At 36.3% G+C, this 12,844-nt stretch overlaps 1 protein-coding gene across 1 annotated transcript; it reads left to right on the top strand.

Annotated features, from left to right (window-relative positions):
• Window positions 1-2,045: 2,045 nt before the first annotated feature.
• LOC121418280 (39S ribosomal protein L14, mitochondrial-like) lies at window positions 2,046-10,565 on the top strand. The gene is made up of 3 exons (XM_041612059.1): window positions 2,046-2,131; window positions 9,040-9,131; window positions 9,862-10,565. Exons 2-3 carry the CDS (start codon window positions 9,049-9,051, stop codon window positions 10,226-10,228), a joined length of 450 nt encoding a protein of 149 aa, XP_041467993.1. The 5' UTR covers window positions 2,046-2,131; window positions 9,040-9,048; the 3' UTR covers window positions 10,229-10,565.
• The last annotated feature ends 2,279 nt before the right edge of the window (window positions 10,566-12,844 follow it).

Below are 12,844 nucleotides of genomic sequence, written 5' to 3'. Positions count from 1 at the left end.
AAATTTTCCAGGAGCGGTGTGAAATGATAATTGCCTGTTGATATAGGTACAATAAAAGCCATTTTCAATTTTTAAAGGATATGTGGAAGCTGCTCGCGTATATGACGTCACAGATCAAAAATAAAAATTCTTGTAACTTTTTTTTTAATCTTTGAAGGATTTTCCTGAAACTACCCAGGGCTGATCCAGGATTTTCCAAAAGGAGATGTACATTTTCCCCGAGGAAAGATTTGACAAGCCCCCCAAAAAAGGTTTTCAACAAAAAATGAGGACATTTCGTTCACGAAAAAATTCGACCAGCAAAAAAAAGAGGGGGAGGGCACACTTTTGTGATTGGCATTTTTACATTAAAAAATTTAATTGTGCATCTCAAGGGGGCACGGGTCTGCTCCCCCCCCCCCGAATCCGCCAGCGCCTTCACCAACCGTTTTATATATAAACCCCTCAGAAACAGTTTGAAAATCTGACTTTGGCCATTAATTTTTTCCAACTCCCAATTTTACACAATACATATTTGACATCATTCAAAAGATCATTGAATTCTCTTTAAAATGATAACATGCTTGTTATGATCATGCTATCACGAAAAGAGCAGGATTCAAAAGTTTTGGATAAGGTCTGAATTGAAAAGCTGCAAAACGAGCAGAAATAGCCATGAAGGGTCAATACAGAACATGATTCTTTTGTCAGTGTCAATAGAGATGAAAATCCGTTCAAGCCCCTTCTTCTGTCGCAATGGTCCCGTGAGATAACATGGTTTGAGTCGTGGTTTGAAATACCCATGCATGTTTGTTTGTTTGTTTGTTATGTGTTTGCTTGTGCAGAGGTGTGTTTGATTCCTTGTTGATGTTAAGGTGCATGAAAACAATTAAAACAAACCGCTGAGAAACTCACTCATGACTGAAAAAAGAACAGTGACTTAAATATCATGTCATTTCGCAACTTTTGAACTTTGACCTTGCCCCACTCGCATTTCACAGGCACATTTCAAGGCACTTCACCTCCATGTGAACCATAATCATATCATGTAAAATATCATTTTAAAGAGAACTAAATAATCTATTAATTGATATAAATTACACATTGGTATTTACCCGGGGGGGGGGCCACTTCCATTCACGAGTGGATACCATGCGCGACCATGGGGTCTCGAAAAGCACCCTAAACACGTAATTTCCATATTCTGAAAATGCACCCCTTAACAAGTATTGGCGTGTGAAACCCTACCCTTAACAAGTATTGGAAACAAAACGATACTTTTGGCAAATATTCCCTGAAATGAACCCCTAAACAAGTACAGGAATGTTTTATTGTTACGGGTCCTTCGGTCGTGGGCTTTATCTTTTTTGGTTTAGTACGACCCCACCTTCTACACCTTGCGCAAATCGGACTCTAAACACGAAGTGTTGGCGCAAAAAGGACATCCTTTATAAAACATTTTAATTTTGTTTTATCATCCCCGCAAATTTGACCCTAAACACGTAATTTTCCTAGCGAAATAGATACCCTTTTTTCATTAATTTTGTGTTTTTGACACCCTTATCACGTTACGTACGTAACGTGCCCAATCGTGAAAAAGACATCCTTTTTACGTGTTTTTTTGGTCGCGCATGGTATCCACTCGTCAATGTAAGTGGCCCCCGGGGGTATTTACTAAAACCGAGGAGGGATCATCAATCAAAGCCAAAATATTTCCAACCTTTTTTTGAGGAGTTTTTATAAATATATATATTCATTTTTTACTGCTACTTTTGAATAAATTTTTTGTCAGGTTGAACTTTCCATAGCAATTGATTGCAATATATATACCTTACAATAATGATTGATAAATTAAATGACAATAATATACACAAAGCACATATACAATAGGCAAACGTTACAAATTAAAAACACGTTTCAAATTAAAAACACGTTAAAACAATTATGCTTTTCTTTCATTAACCCCATTCTACTAGCAATTGCTAACTTTGTGCACCTCCAAACATGAAATCGATGGATAGCGCCACCTCCCCACTAAACTCAACCAACCAACAGCTGCCAGATTTTGCGAAGTGCCTAAAAACCATCGCTGTGAGGGCGAAATCTAATGCAGAGTGGAGATCTTCTGGTTCTAGAATTCATATTTTAAGAGGTATGTAAATCCGCTTTGTAATTGAATGATCATCAATTGGCAAAGATTTGCTCAAAGCTTCTTATATTAATGAAATAAAGGTTGCCAAAATAATTGGCATGATTGGTAAAATTACTTCGGTCCCATATACTTACCACTGTGTATGGGATTTGCCATGATCCTATAAGCTACACTGCACTTCATTTTAGTTTAAGTTGCATGTCCTTTTCTTGTCCCTTACAACCTGTCAACTCTCAGTAACCTGCCTTTCTTTCAATCCCCCTGTACTTGACATTTACCAGACTCATTAATATTATTGACTCAACTTATGCAGCGATGATATGATACCTGCTGTTCTCTGAACAGCCAGTAAGTAAGGAACTGAAACGAGAGAGGGGGGGGGGGTTTTGCATTGTTAATGAGCTTGGTGCGAACGAAAAACACCTCTTTAATTCGGCCATTGCTGCGCTAAATATCAACCAAATTACATGATTTAGGGGCCATATCGTGAATGCTGACTCCGGAGCCATAAACTTATGCAGTACCTGAATTTCACTAAGCACGACTACGCCTCATTGACTTTCAATAGATCTATTTCGTTCAATGCAAGCTCACTCGGCTAGCTCTCATGGACTCTCGCATGTGGGACAATTTCTCCGTTGACACGACATTGCATGATAACTCTCGCATCATCACACCCCCAAATCATAATGGATCATCCCAGATGATATATCATACACAGTCACACACAATAATTTTCAGCGTACTATTACTGTATCTTCCTTTTTGACTCCATCGCGTGTTATTGTGTTGCCAAAACCCATTGACGGAGCTTAAAAGGAGGATAAAACCTAGAATCTTAACTTTATCGTTCTTTTTGGCTCCGTCTATGGGTTTTGGCCACGCGATAACACGCGATGGAGTCAAGAAGGATGATAAATAATAAGCTTGTTGAAATTTTATTGGATGGATAGCTAACTGTCTAAAAGTGGCAGAGTGGTTTGGAAGAGAAGGGAAAAGGGGGATTGATGGAATATACAGGTTAATTACTGTGCGTATCGTTAAAAAAGTGGAGTCAAAAAGGAGGATAAAGATATAGACAGTTTCGATTGATTTATTTAGCGGATAGCGAACTGTCTTAAAGTGGCAGAGTGGTGTTGAAGAGAAGGGAAAAGAGGGGTTGACGGAATAAAAAGGTTAATTACCGTGCGTATCGTTTTAAAAAGTGGAGTCAAAAAGGAAGATAAAGATATAGACAGTTTGAATTGATTTATTTAGTGGATAGCCAACTATCTAAAAGTGGTAGAGTGGTTTTGAATAGAAGAGAAAAGAGGGGGATGATGGAATAAACAGGTTAATTACTGTGCGTATCGTTAAAAAAAATGGAGTCAAAAAGGAGGATAAAGATATAGACAGTTTCAATTTATTTATTTAGTGGATTGTCAACTGTCTAAAAGTGGCAGAGTGGTGTTGAAGAGAAGAGAAAAGAGGGGTTGATGGAATAAACAGGTTAATTACCATGCGTATATCGTTAAAAAAGTGGAGTCAAAAAGGAGGATAAGGATATAGACAGTTTCAATTGTGATTGTGATTGTGGGAGAGCAGAAATACTCTCATTTATTTCTTTCAATATTATATACAAGTAAAAACATACAAATATCATACATTATTTTGAACATAAATATACAAATATAATCATGAAACATTGAGATTAAGAAAAAATAATGAAAGAAAAAGGTATCCCAAAAAGCCTCAAAGGCTTGAAAAAAGGCAAAACCAAGAATAAAACATAAGAATGATTATAGATAATAGCTTAACAAATAGAACACCGGAATGTGTCGCCCCAACAGTATAGCTTGATTGCGATGATCGGCGGGCACGTCGTCAGTACTTTCTTACAAACCAAAACACTGACGACATGCCAGCCGGTCGCTAAGTGAACCATGAAAAAAAAAACACAAACAGGAAAATAGGGCTGCATTTGATAAATGCAAGCAACCAGCCTGAGATGGATAAAGAATGAAATACTGTTGCGACGCCACACTCCGGCCCTCTAAAATGCCGAGTGGAAAATTGTTTAACGGTTATTTAGGTTGGAGAGGAAGAATTTTTTCAATCGTTTTTTAAAAAGTGAATTGAATTGTGTGCGTTGAATTTCAAGAGGCAAGGAATTCCAAATAATAGGGCCAAGATGACGGACTGACTTTGAGAGATTATTGGTTTCTGTTTTCCAGAGGTGAAAGTTGGTTGACTGCCGGGTAGAATAAGAATGAACATTCACATTTAAACAAAACATTTGAGTTAGATAGGGAGGGAGACGTTTGGTAAAAAACTTTTGCATCAATGAAGCAACCGATAATTTGTTAGAGTCATACACATTCAATGTTGAAAAACGGCGAAACAAGGGTAGGGAAGAAGCTAGGTAATGGGTATTTGCACATATGCGAAGGGCTTTCTTTTGTAAGCGATATATTCTTAATAATTTAGAAGCATGTAGAGAAGCCCACACAACATTACAATACAAAACATGGGGCAATATAAAGGCATTATACATTGTAAATAAAAGTTTGAGTGGTAATATATGCTTAACATTATTCATAATACCAGTAATTTTAGATATTTTTGTACTTGTTGTATTAATGTGAGAATCCCATGTAAGAAACTCGTCTAATTGTACGCCCAGGTATGTGAAAGTAGAACATTGTTCTATTTCAGACCTGTTCAGAAACAGTTTAACACTAGAGTAGTCTAATCTTTTATTTTGCTTATTTCTGAAAATCACAAATTTTGTTTTCAAAATATTCAATGACAATCTATTACAAACAAGCCAGTCATAAACAAAATTAAGATCTATATTGATCATGTGGATTAAAGATTGAAAGTTTATATTAGAGGCAATCAATGAGGTATCATCTGCAAATTGTACAAATTTAAAGAAGTTTGAACAGTTGATAATATCATTTATGTAAATTAAGAATAAAAGGGGGCCTAAAATACTTCCTTGGGGAACACCTGAATAAATTATTTTGGAATTTGATGATTGGCCATTGTACACGGTAAATTGTTTCCTATTTTTTAAATAATTACAGAACCAGGCATGAGGCAAGCCTCTAATTCCATAAAAAGAAAGCTTAGACAGCAAGATAGAGTGTGACAAAGTATCAAATGCTTTTGATAAATCCATGAAAATAGCGATTGCATGTTTATTTTTATTAATGTAATTCAAAATTAAGTCAGTTAGTTCAATTAATGCAAACTCGGTAGAACAGTCTTTCATAAAACCATATTGATTGGGATTGAGTAAATTATTGGACATCAAAAAATTGTACAACCTATTGTATACTAGTCTTTCAAGAACTTTCGAAAACAATGGCAAAACAGATATCGGTCTATAATTATTACAATCAAGTTTATCTCCTTTTTTATATACAGGCACAACCTTTGCTAACTTCATTTTATCAGGAAAAACACCGGTTTGAATAGATAAATTGCATATGTGAGTCAATGGTTGAGTAATGAAGTACACAGCAGGTTTAACAATATCAATTGACAAAGTATCGTATCCAGGGCTCTTTCCAGGACTGATGTTCTTTATGATATTAGCAACTTCATGCTCAGTAATTGGTTTAAAAAACAAAGATTTATCAAATATTTTAGGCATGAAATCAGAGAATATTGAGTTAGAATTCGGTAAAGACCGAGTAAGATTTTCCCCTATGGTAACAAAAAAGTCATTGAATACATTTGCCACATCAAACGGATTTTCTATCTTTACATCATGATGCATAATTCCATTGCTTATAGACGGTTTGTTTCTACCTAGAATTTCATTCAAAAACTTCCATGTTTTCTTCAGATTACCTTTTATTCTTTCAAATTTGTTATAAAAATATTTTCTTTTTGCAGAACGTATAAGTGTATGTAATTTATTACGATATTTTTATATATGTCTTCATTTACAAGTGTTGGCTTCGAATGAAATCGTTTATAAAGAATATTTTTTCTCCTAATGGAATTAAAAAGAGCTCGTGTGATCCACGGTTTTTTAATTCGCATATTAACAGGGGATCGCTCTTTCAAAGGGATGTGTTTATCACAATAATATTTAAAATCATGTAAGAAAATATTGTATGCATTATCAACATCATTCGAATTCAGCACTTCTTTCCAGTCGTGATCTTTTAGGTTGATTTATTTAGTGGATAGCGAACTGTCTTAAAGTGGAAGAGTGGTTTTGAAGAGAAGGGAAAAGAGGGGTTGACGGAATAAAAAGATTAATTACCGTGCGTATCGTTTAAAAAAGTGGAGTCAAAAAGGAAGATAAAGATATAGACAGTTTGAATTGATTTATTTAGTGGATAGCCAACTGTCTAAAAGTGGCAGAGTGGTTTTGAAGAGAAGGGAAAAGAGGGGTTGATGGAATAAACGGGTTAATTACCGTGCGTATATCATTAAAAAGTGGAGTCAAAAAGGAGGATAAAGATATAGACAGTTTCAATTGATTTGTTTGGTGGATAGCAAACTGTCTAAAAGTGGCAGAGTGGTTTTGAAGACAAGGGAAAAGAGGGGTTGACGGAATAAACAGGTTAATTACCGTGCGTGATTTAGTTGGAAAAGTGGAGTCAAATAAAACGATGAATACATAGAAAGTTGATATACTTTGACTTATAAAAAGTTGAAGAGTGAAGAAGAAAAAACGATGGGTAAATTAACTGACAGTGAAATTTCTATGAATAGTGGAGTAAAAAAAATGTAAACTTGGCTTAATTATCGCTGACTAAATAAAATGTAAGATTGCATATGACAGGGTTATTTTTTAATTAGATTTTTTCCTTTCCTACATTTAAGATAGATTGTTAGTAGGTTAATAAAATTTGTGACACTGACTAAATAAATAGGCCGATCATTTTATTCAGATTTCGTCAATTAAGTCAGTCAGTCATGAGGCCTGACTTGGCTGACAAAATAAGACAGAACTTTGAATTGGGAAGATCATCATTGTGATTTTATTTTTGTCGACCACTGACTAAATAAATTTAGGACGATTTTGATTCTATCAACTTTTAGTAGACAACTGTAAATTCTGCTTTCTGTCAATCAACAGGTGTGCATGAGAAATTAACAAGCATGCATGTGGCACGCGCACATAACAAGCCGTTAAATTTACATGTCTATTGAATTAGGCATTCCTGCACACTTGTAATATACATATCATGTAAATATCATTTTTGGGAAGTAATTATTTTGTGAAAGCTGTGTATCGAGCTGCAGGGATTATTGATATTCATTTAGTTTGTTGAAAGTCAATTTGACAAAGTGTGAGGCATTTTCCTAGATAAACAGGAATTTTATTTTTAGTCAGTGTTATCCGGTCAGTGAAAACAATGTTCTGGAAAAAAAGAGCAGAAACAAACAAACCACTTTCCAATATGTTTTTCTTTATTTTAGTCCAAGCCAACACTCGAAAAGCGAAAAAGAAAATGAGAGATATTTGAGGGAGAGAGAGGATAAGAAAGTATAGCCTCGATTGTGCGGACGCACAGATTTTAATCGTGAGCCAACTCGAGCGCGGATGGAACTTCAGACCCTTTGTCGAGACTATAGGCGTTGTAAGAAATTTTGTACCCCAGATCTTTTTTGTCTCCGGATTCAGAAAGCACGATAATGCCGATTTTGGCATCTTTATGAAGAAGAAAAATCATTCTTTCAGGTCATGTGTTTGGATTTTGAAAAAAATTGTGATATAGCCTATAGGCCTAGGTTAAACATTTGATCTAAAACATGAAGCAAAATAATTCTTTCATGCAACAAAAAAGTTGTTGTTTTTTCACACTTAATTTCTGTTTGAGCCCAAAGGATTTTTAGATAATAATAAAACTGAAGATCTAAGCTTTGCCTTTGATATGATATAATTTTTCATAAGAAGATGTAATTTAGATGGGTCAGCAGCCAGCTTTTCATAGGCCAAGTACATTTAGGCAATTTTTAGCAGCTCAAAAACAAGAATACTGCACTCTTGATTGGTCAGAGACCCACACCCATGCAAATTCCAATGTTCCCACACTAGGCAGAGCTACCAAGTCTCACGCACAATGGCCGAGTGGTCTAGGCGCCTGGTTATACATAGAAAGCAGCTCAAAAACAAGAATACTGCACTCTTGATTGGTCAGAGACCCACACCCATGCAAATTCCAATGTTCCCACACTAGGCAGAGCTACCAAGTCTCACGCATTGTGCGTGAGACTCACGCATCCAGGGTCCGTCTCATGATTTCACGCATGGCACCCATTTTTCTCACACATCGGGACCCGACAGAAAAAAAAAAGGAAAAGTGGCATTATTCGCTAGATTATACGCACAGGCCGACCGCCGTCACGTCTACCCCGGCACGTGAGACGAATCGAGAGTGCAGTCAGCGCACAGCTTGTATGTGATACGATGAATCGCGTGCGTGCATTGCATGGTTTTGTAGTTATTGATCGATATCTGGCATGCAGCCCATTGACATCATTTGCTGTTGCCCACCCAAAAAAAGCGAATGCATTCTGACGGGCAATATCAGATTCTGACATGCCACTTTAATGGATGTTTTTTTATTTATAAGAAAATAAATAAAGATGAAATAACCATTTGAAGGATCTCTTATCCCCCAATCTTCCCCTATTGATATCCTATTTCATGTACATGTTCTGTTATTTTTTTTTTCTTACTCTGTTCATGTTTCTAAATGTACATATTCATAGTGTGTTATAAATGGGTACCCGGTCAGAAGGAACTCCTTGAATGCTTGATGCACTCGATCAGGGTAGCCGTGCTAAAGCTGGTGTTTTAGTATGCAGCGTTTCGAAATTTATTGATTAAGCGCTATATAAATGTTTCATATTATCATTATTATAGTTATTTTATTGGTCTTTGTTTTACATTATAGGTCCAAGGTATGGCAGGACTAGGACACATCTTGTTGAAGAACTCAAATCTGATTGGGCAACACCTCAGTGATGTCTCATGTAGGGCTATTAGGTAAGTTCTCGAGAGAAGAAATGCAGCTATGCAGTAATAGACACTGTACTTTGTACAGTATGTTAAAGCAAAAAAGGTAAAATCTGATGAATTTACGAATCACCTTTTTCACTATTACCATCTTGCCACAATTTGGCAAACTTACAGATCGCCCAGAGTTGTTGTCGATTGGACTTTCAGATCATGTTAAAATTGCTTCCGATAACCACTCTTACAGTTCCTTCATCTTTATAACAAGTTCTATTTCATTTGTTTGTGATGAATCAAGAGTTAACATTGTATTTTCAATTATAGTGAATATCCTTATATACTGTATTCATCTTCAATGACCTGTACTTTGCAATATCCATATTTTTATAGTAATATACAAATTTGTATTCTTAAAAAAAAGCTGATTTTCAAAGCAGTAAAAATTTGGGCCACTGCCCAATAGGTTCATCACATTTTCAAGTCCTCTCTCTCCTTTGTCCATCCTTCATTCTGTCATTCTTGCGATATCTAAGAACCATTTGTGGGATCATATTCCAACTTGGTCAAGGTATGCATATTAGAGAGATGATATCTGATTAGTTTGAGGGATCTGGTAGTGTTGTCGGATCTTGTAAGACCTCACATTGTTAGAGGCATAAAAATTTTGACAGTCAAATATCAATCTAGATGTTTTTGTGAAGATTCCATACTCCATCTCCAGTTCTATCACTATTATCTTTTTATCTTGGCATCTAAACAGTGCCTCCAGCCCCTGCAATGCAATCATCCTGTTGACCAGACTACGGTGTGTTGACAATTCGTCCTTGGGAGCGGAGAGCATCAGGCACAAACCCCCACGCTGCATCCACGTCTACAACAAACAGCGAATCGGCAATGTCGGGGACAAGATCCTGGTGGCCATCAAAGGGCAGAAAAAGAAGGCATTGGTCGTAGGAGTGAGGAGGCCCGGTGCCAGCATGTTGCCTCGATTTGATACGAACAATTTAATACTTCTAGAAGAGAACGGTAACCCAACGGGAACAAGGATCAAGGTGCCAATCCCATCTCATCTCAGGAGCAGACCAGAGTTTTCAAAAGTATTTGCTATCGCGAGTAAATTTGTATGACAAATCTTGAAAGACATCGTGATTTTCCTTTCAATACACATGCCTGAGATCATTATTGTGCTCGTTATAAAACAAGAAAAGAACTTTCAAATTGGTCCGAAAGCTCCTGAATCATGGAAGGAGTCTACAAGAGCAGTTTGGCTAGTCTGAATCATCTTGCTTGTCGGATTAGGAAGGTGTTATCGAAGGAGCTGGTATACGTTCTAAAGAGTAAAACTTATCAGATGAGTAATAAGAGCCCCTTTTTTATCTTAAAACATCATGGCCCGTATTCTGAAGTCAGGTTTAACTTAGACCATGGTCTAACTCCGTGCTGAAATTATGGGGAGCCAAAAATGTGTAAATTCTGTTTATATTGTAAAATTCTTATGTTTACCATTTTGTTTCCTTTTGCTTTCATATTAAAAAAAAAATACTTCAAAATACTTAATTTTTCATTCCCAGATAATTTGGGTGTCATATGAGTAATTAAATTGAATGTGTATTGTGCCCCAATTGGCTCTCCATAGTTAAACCACAACTTTAAACCAGGGTTTAATTTAAACCAGAGTTCAGAATACGGGCCCATGTGTCTTTAAGTCACTGATAGGTATTTCCAGTCATCAGGTAAATTAAAGAGAAATTCCAGTAGTTGCAGTAAACACTGATTTCATGAGAAAGTCTGTAAAACAAGGCTTAATTGTCAGTATATCATCGAGGATCTAGATCTGGTACAGTTACATTAACTGAACTTTGTGAAATCTTGAAATCTACGTTGAAAAATGGCCACACCGAAGATCCCCAACACAGATAAGCGCACGTGGGACAGTGTATAATTATTGCTTAGAGCGTCGGGCCCGACGCCCTACCCGAATCCTGTGCTTATTTGCTGATTTCTCAGCAATTACACAATTTCTTCCAGAATCCTTTGGCACATGCGTTTTATTTAAACGAACAGACACTTTGGTGGTCATTTCATTGGATTCTGTATGAACTCATTTTGATATCGTTACCAAAACAAGCATTTACCTTTAAGCTTTTCCTTCAATGTATGCACATCATCCACTCTCTGGGGAATATTCCAGTTGGTTATTAATTATGTGAGGTGCTCACAGTGCAGGGCAATCTACAGCGAGTTTGACATCCGTTCCGTGGGGAATATTTCGGTGAGTTGAAGTGTGAAGTACTCCCAATGCAGTGATGTTCACATCCTCCACTCCCTGGGGAATATTCATGTTACCGAAGGGCACTAGCACTGCAGTTGAATCTATGCAACCAGCTTCTCATTCACTGCTTTGGTGCAAAGTACCAGTTCCATACATATACAGACATACATGCATAGATAGTACGTATAGGTATATATTGAATATCCAATTTATTCCAATTGCAATGTATCCTGTAAATTTGTGTGGGGATTCTGTTTGAATAGGCACAATGGAGAACTCCACACACATCATTTTTACAGGTAATACTGTAATCCTGTATGAGAATAAATACTTTATCCTGTGCATATTTATTTTCACATTTATGTACATGTTTTCAGTTGAGAAAAGTGTGAAGTTATAAAAGAGACTGACCCTGCTTGTCCAACATGCTCATTACATTATGATGCTGTTGATATTAAACAAGTCATTGAAAGGAGAAGTAATAAGTTGTTGAGGTATTACTTTCAAAGAAGTAAAAACTCTGGCAGCTCTTTGCTCTAACACGGTGATTGCAAGTTTGGACCTTGTCGCATGAAATGTTAACCTGTTAGAGACGGAGTCTACATAAATGCAGGCTGCAGTCTATACATGTAGAGAACATGTGTTATAGCAAAGTCATTCATTACCCAATTGGTTAAGTTACTCTTAGGGTAACCTTGCCATTTAATGATAATTACAATGGCAACAACTTTTAGTGTTCAGCCAATCAAAAGTTATTTTTGGATGATTATTTGGTGACTATGGGAACCAAAATACATGTACTACATGACGCTTGAGAAACTAACTAACTGGAATAATTCACATCAAAACTACATAACATGAAGTCATTAACCAAAATTTTGCTTTGGAATGTGTCTTCTGTTTTTTAATGTTTTGATTTTTTTATCATATTCCTTCTACACAAGACAGTATACTCGGAACCCCAGGAGAAAAGCAAGGCCCACGCATATTTCTCCTTAATTAACGTTTAAATATTTTCCTGCTAAAGACTTACTTTTTATCTTAGAGAAGAAAACATGGCCTACTAGAATCTACCTCCTGTCAAAGACATTCTCGTCAAAAAGGGGACATGATCATGTCTCCGATTTTTGATGTAGTGAAATTATTGGGGAAGGGGGGTCAGAATCAAAAAAGAAGTTTCTTAAACTATTTCATTTTGGTGTTGTACCACTTTGGCTGTTCCATTCAGAAGTCCATCCTTACTCTTCTTCCAACCATTCCTATCCTCCACCTTCTTATTCATTGATTCAATGTAACCTAACCCTTACAAGGGCAAGTCCACGCTAACAAATTTTGATTTACATAAAAAGTGAAAACTCAAACAAGCATAACACTGAACATTTCATCAAAATTGGATGTAAAATAAGAGAGTTTTAAAGTTTTGCTTAATTTCACAAAACAGTTATATGTACATACTGGTTGGTATGCAAAT

Source organism: Lytechinus variegatus, chromosome 7 (genome assembly GCF_018143015.1).
Source record: "Lytechinus variegatus isolate NC3 chromosome 7, Lvar_3.0, whole genome shotgun sequence".
In the NCBI taxonomy this organism is placed as follows: Eukaryota; Metazoa; Echinodermata; class Echinoidea; order Temnopleuroida; family Toxopneustidae; genus Lytechinus; species Lytechinus variegatus.
This window is presented reverse-complemented; position numbering and strand designations above follow the sequence as displayed.

Coding starts and splice junctions, on each gene's coding strand:
- LOC121418280 (XM_041612059.1), top strand. CDS start 9,049: ATGGCAGGACTAGGACACATCTTGTTGAAGAACTCAAATCTGATTGGG. Junction 9,132..9,861: donor GTCTCATGTAGGGCTATTAG/GTAAGTTCTCGA, acceptor GCATCTAAACAG/TGCCTCCAGCCCCTGCAATG.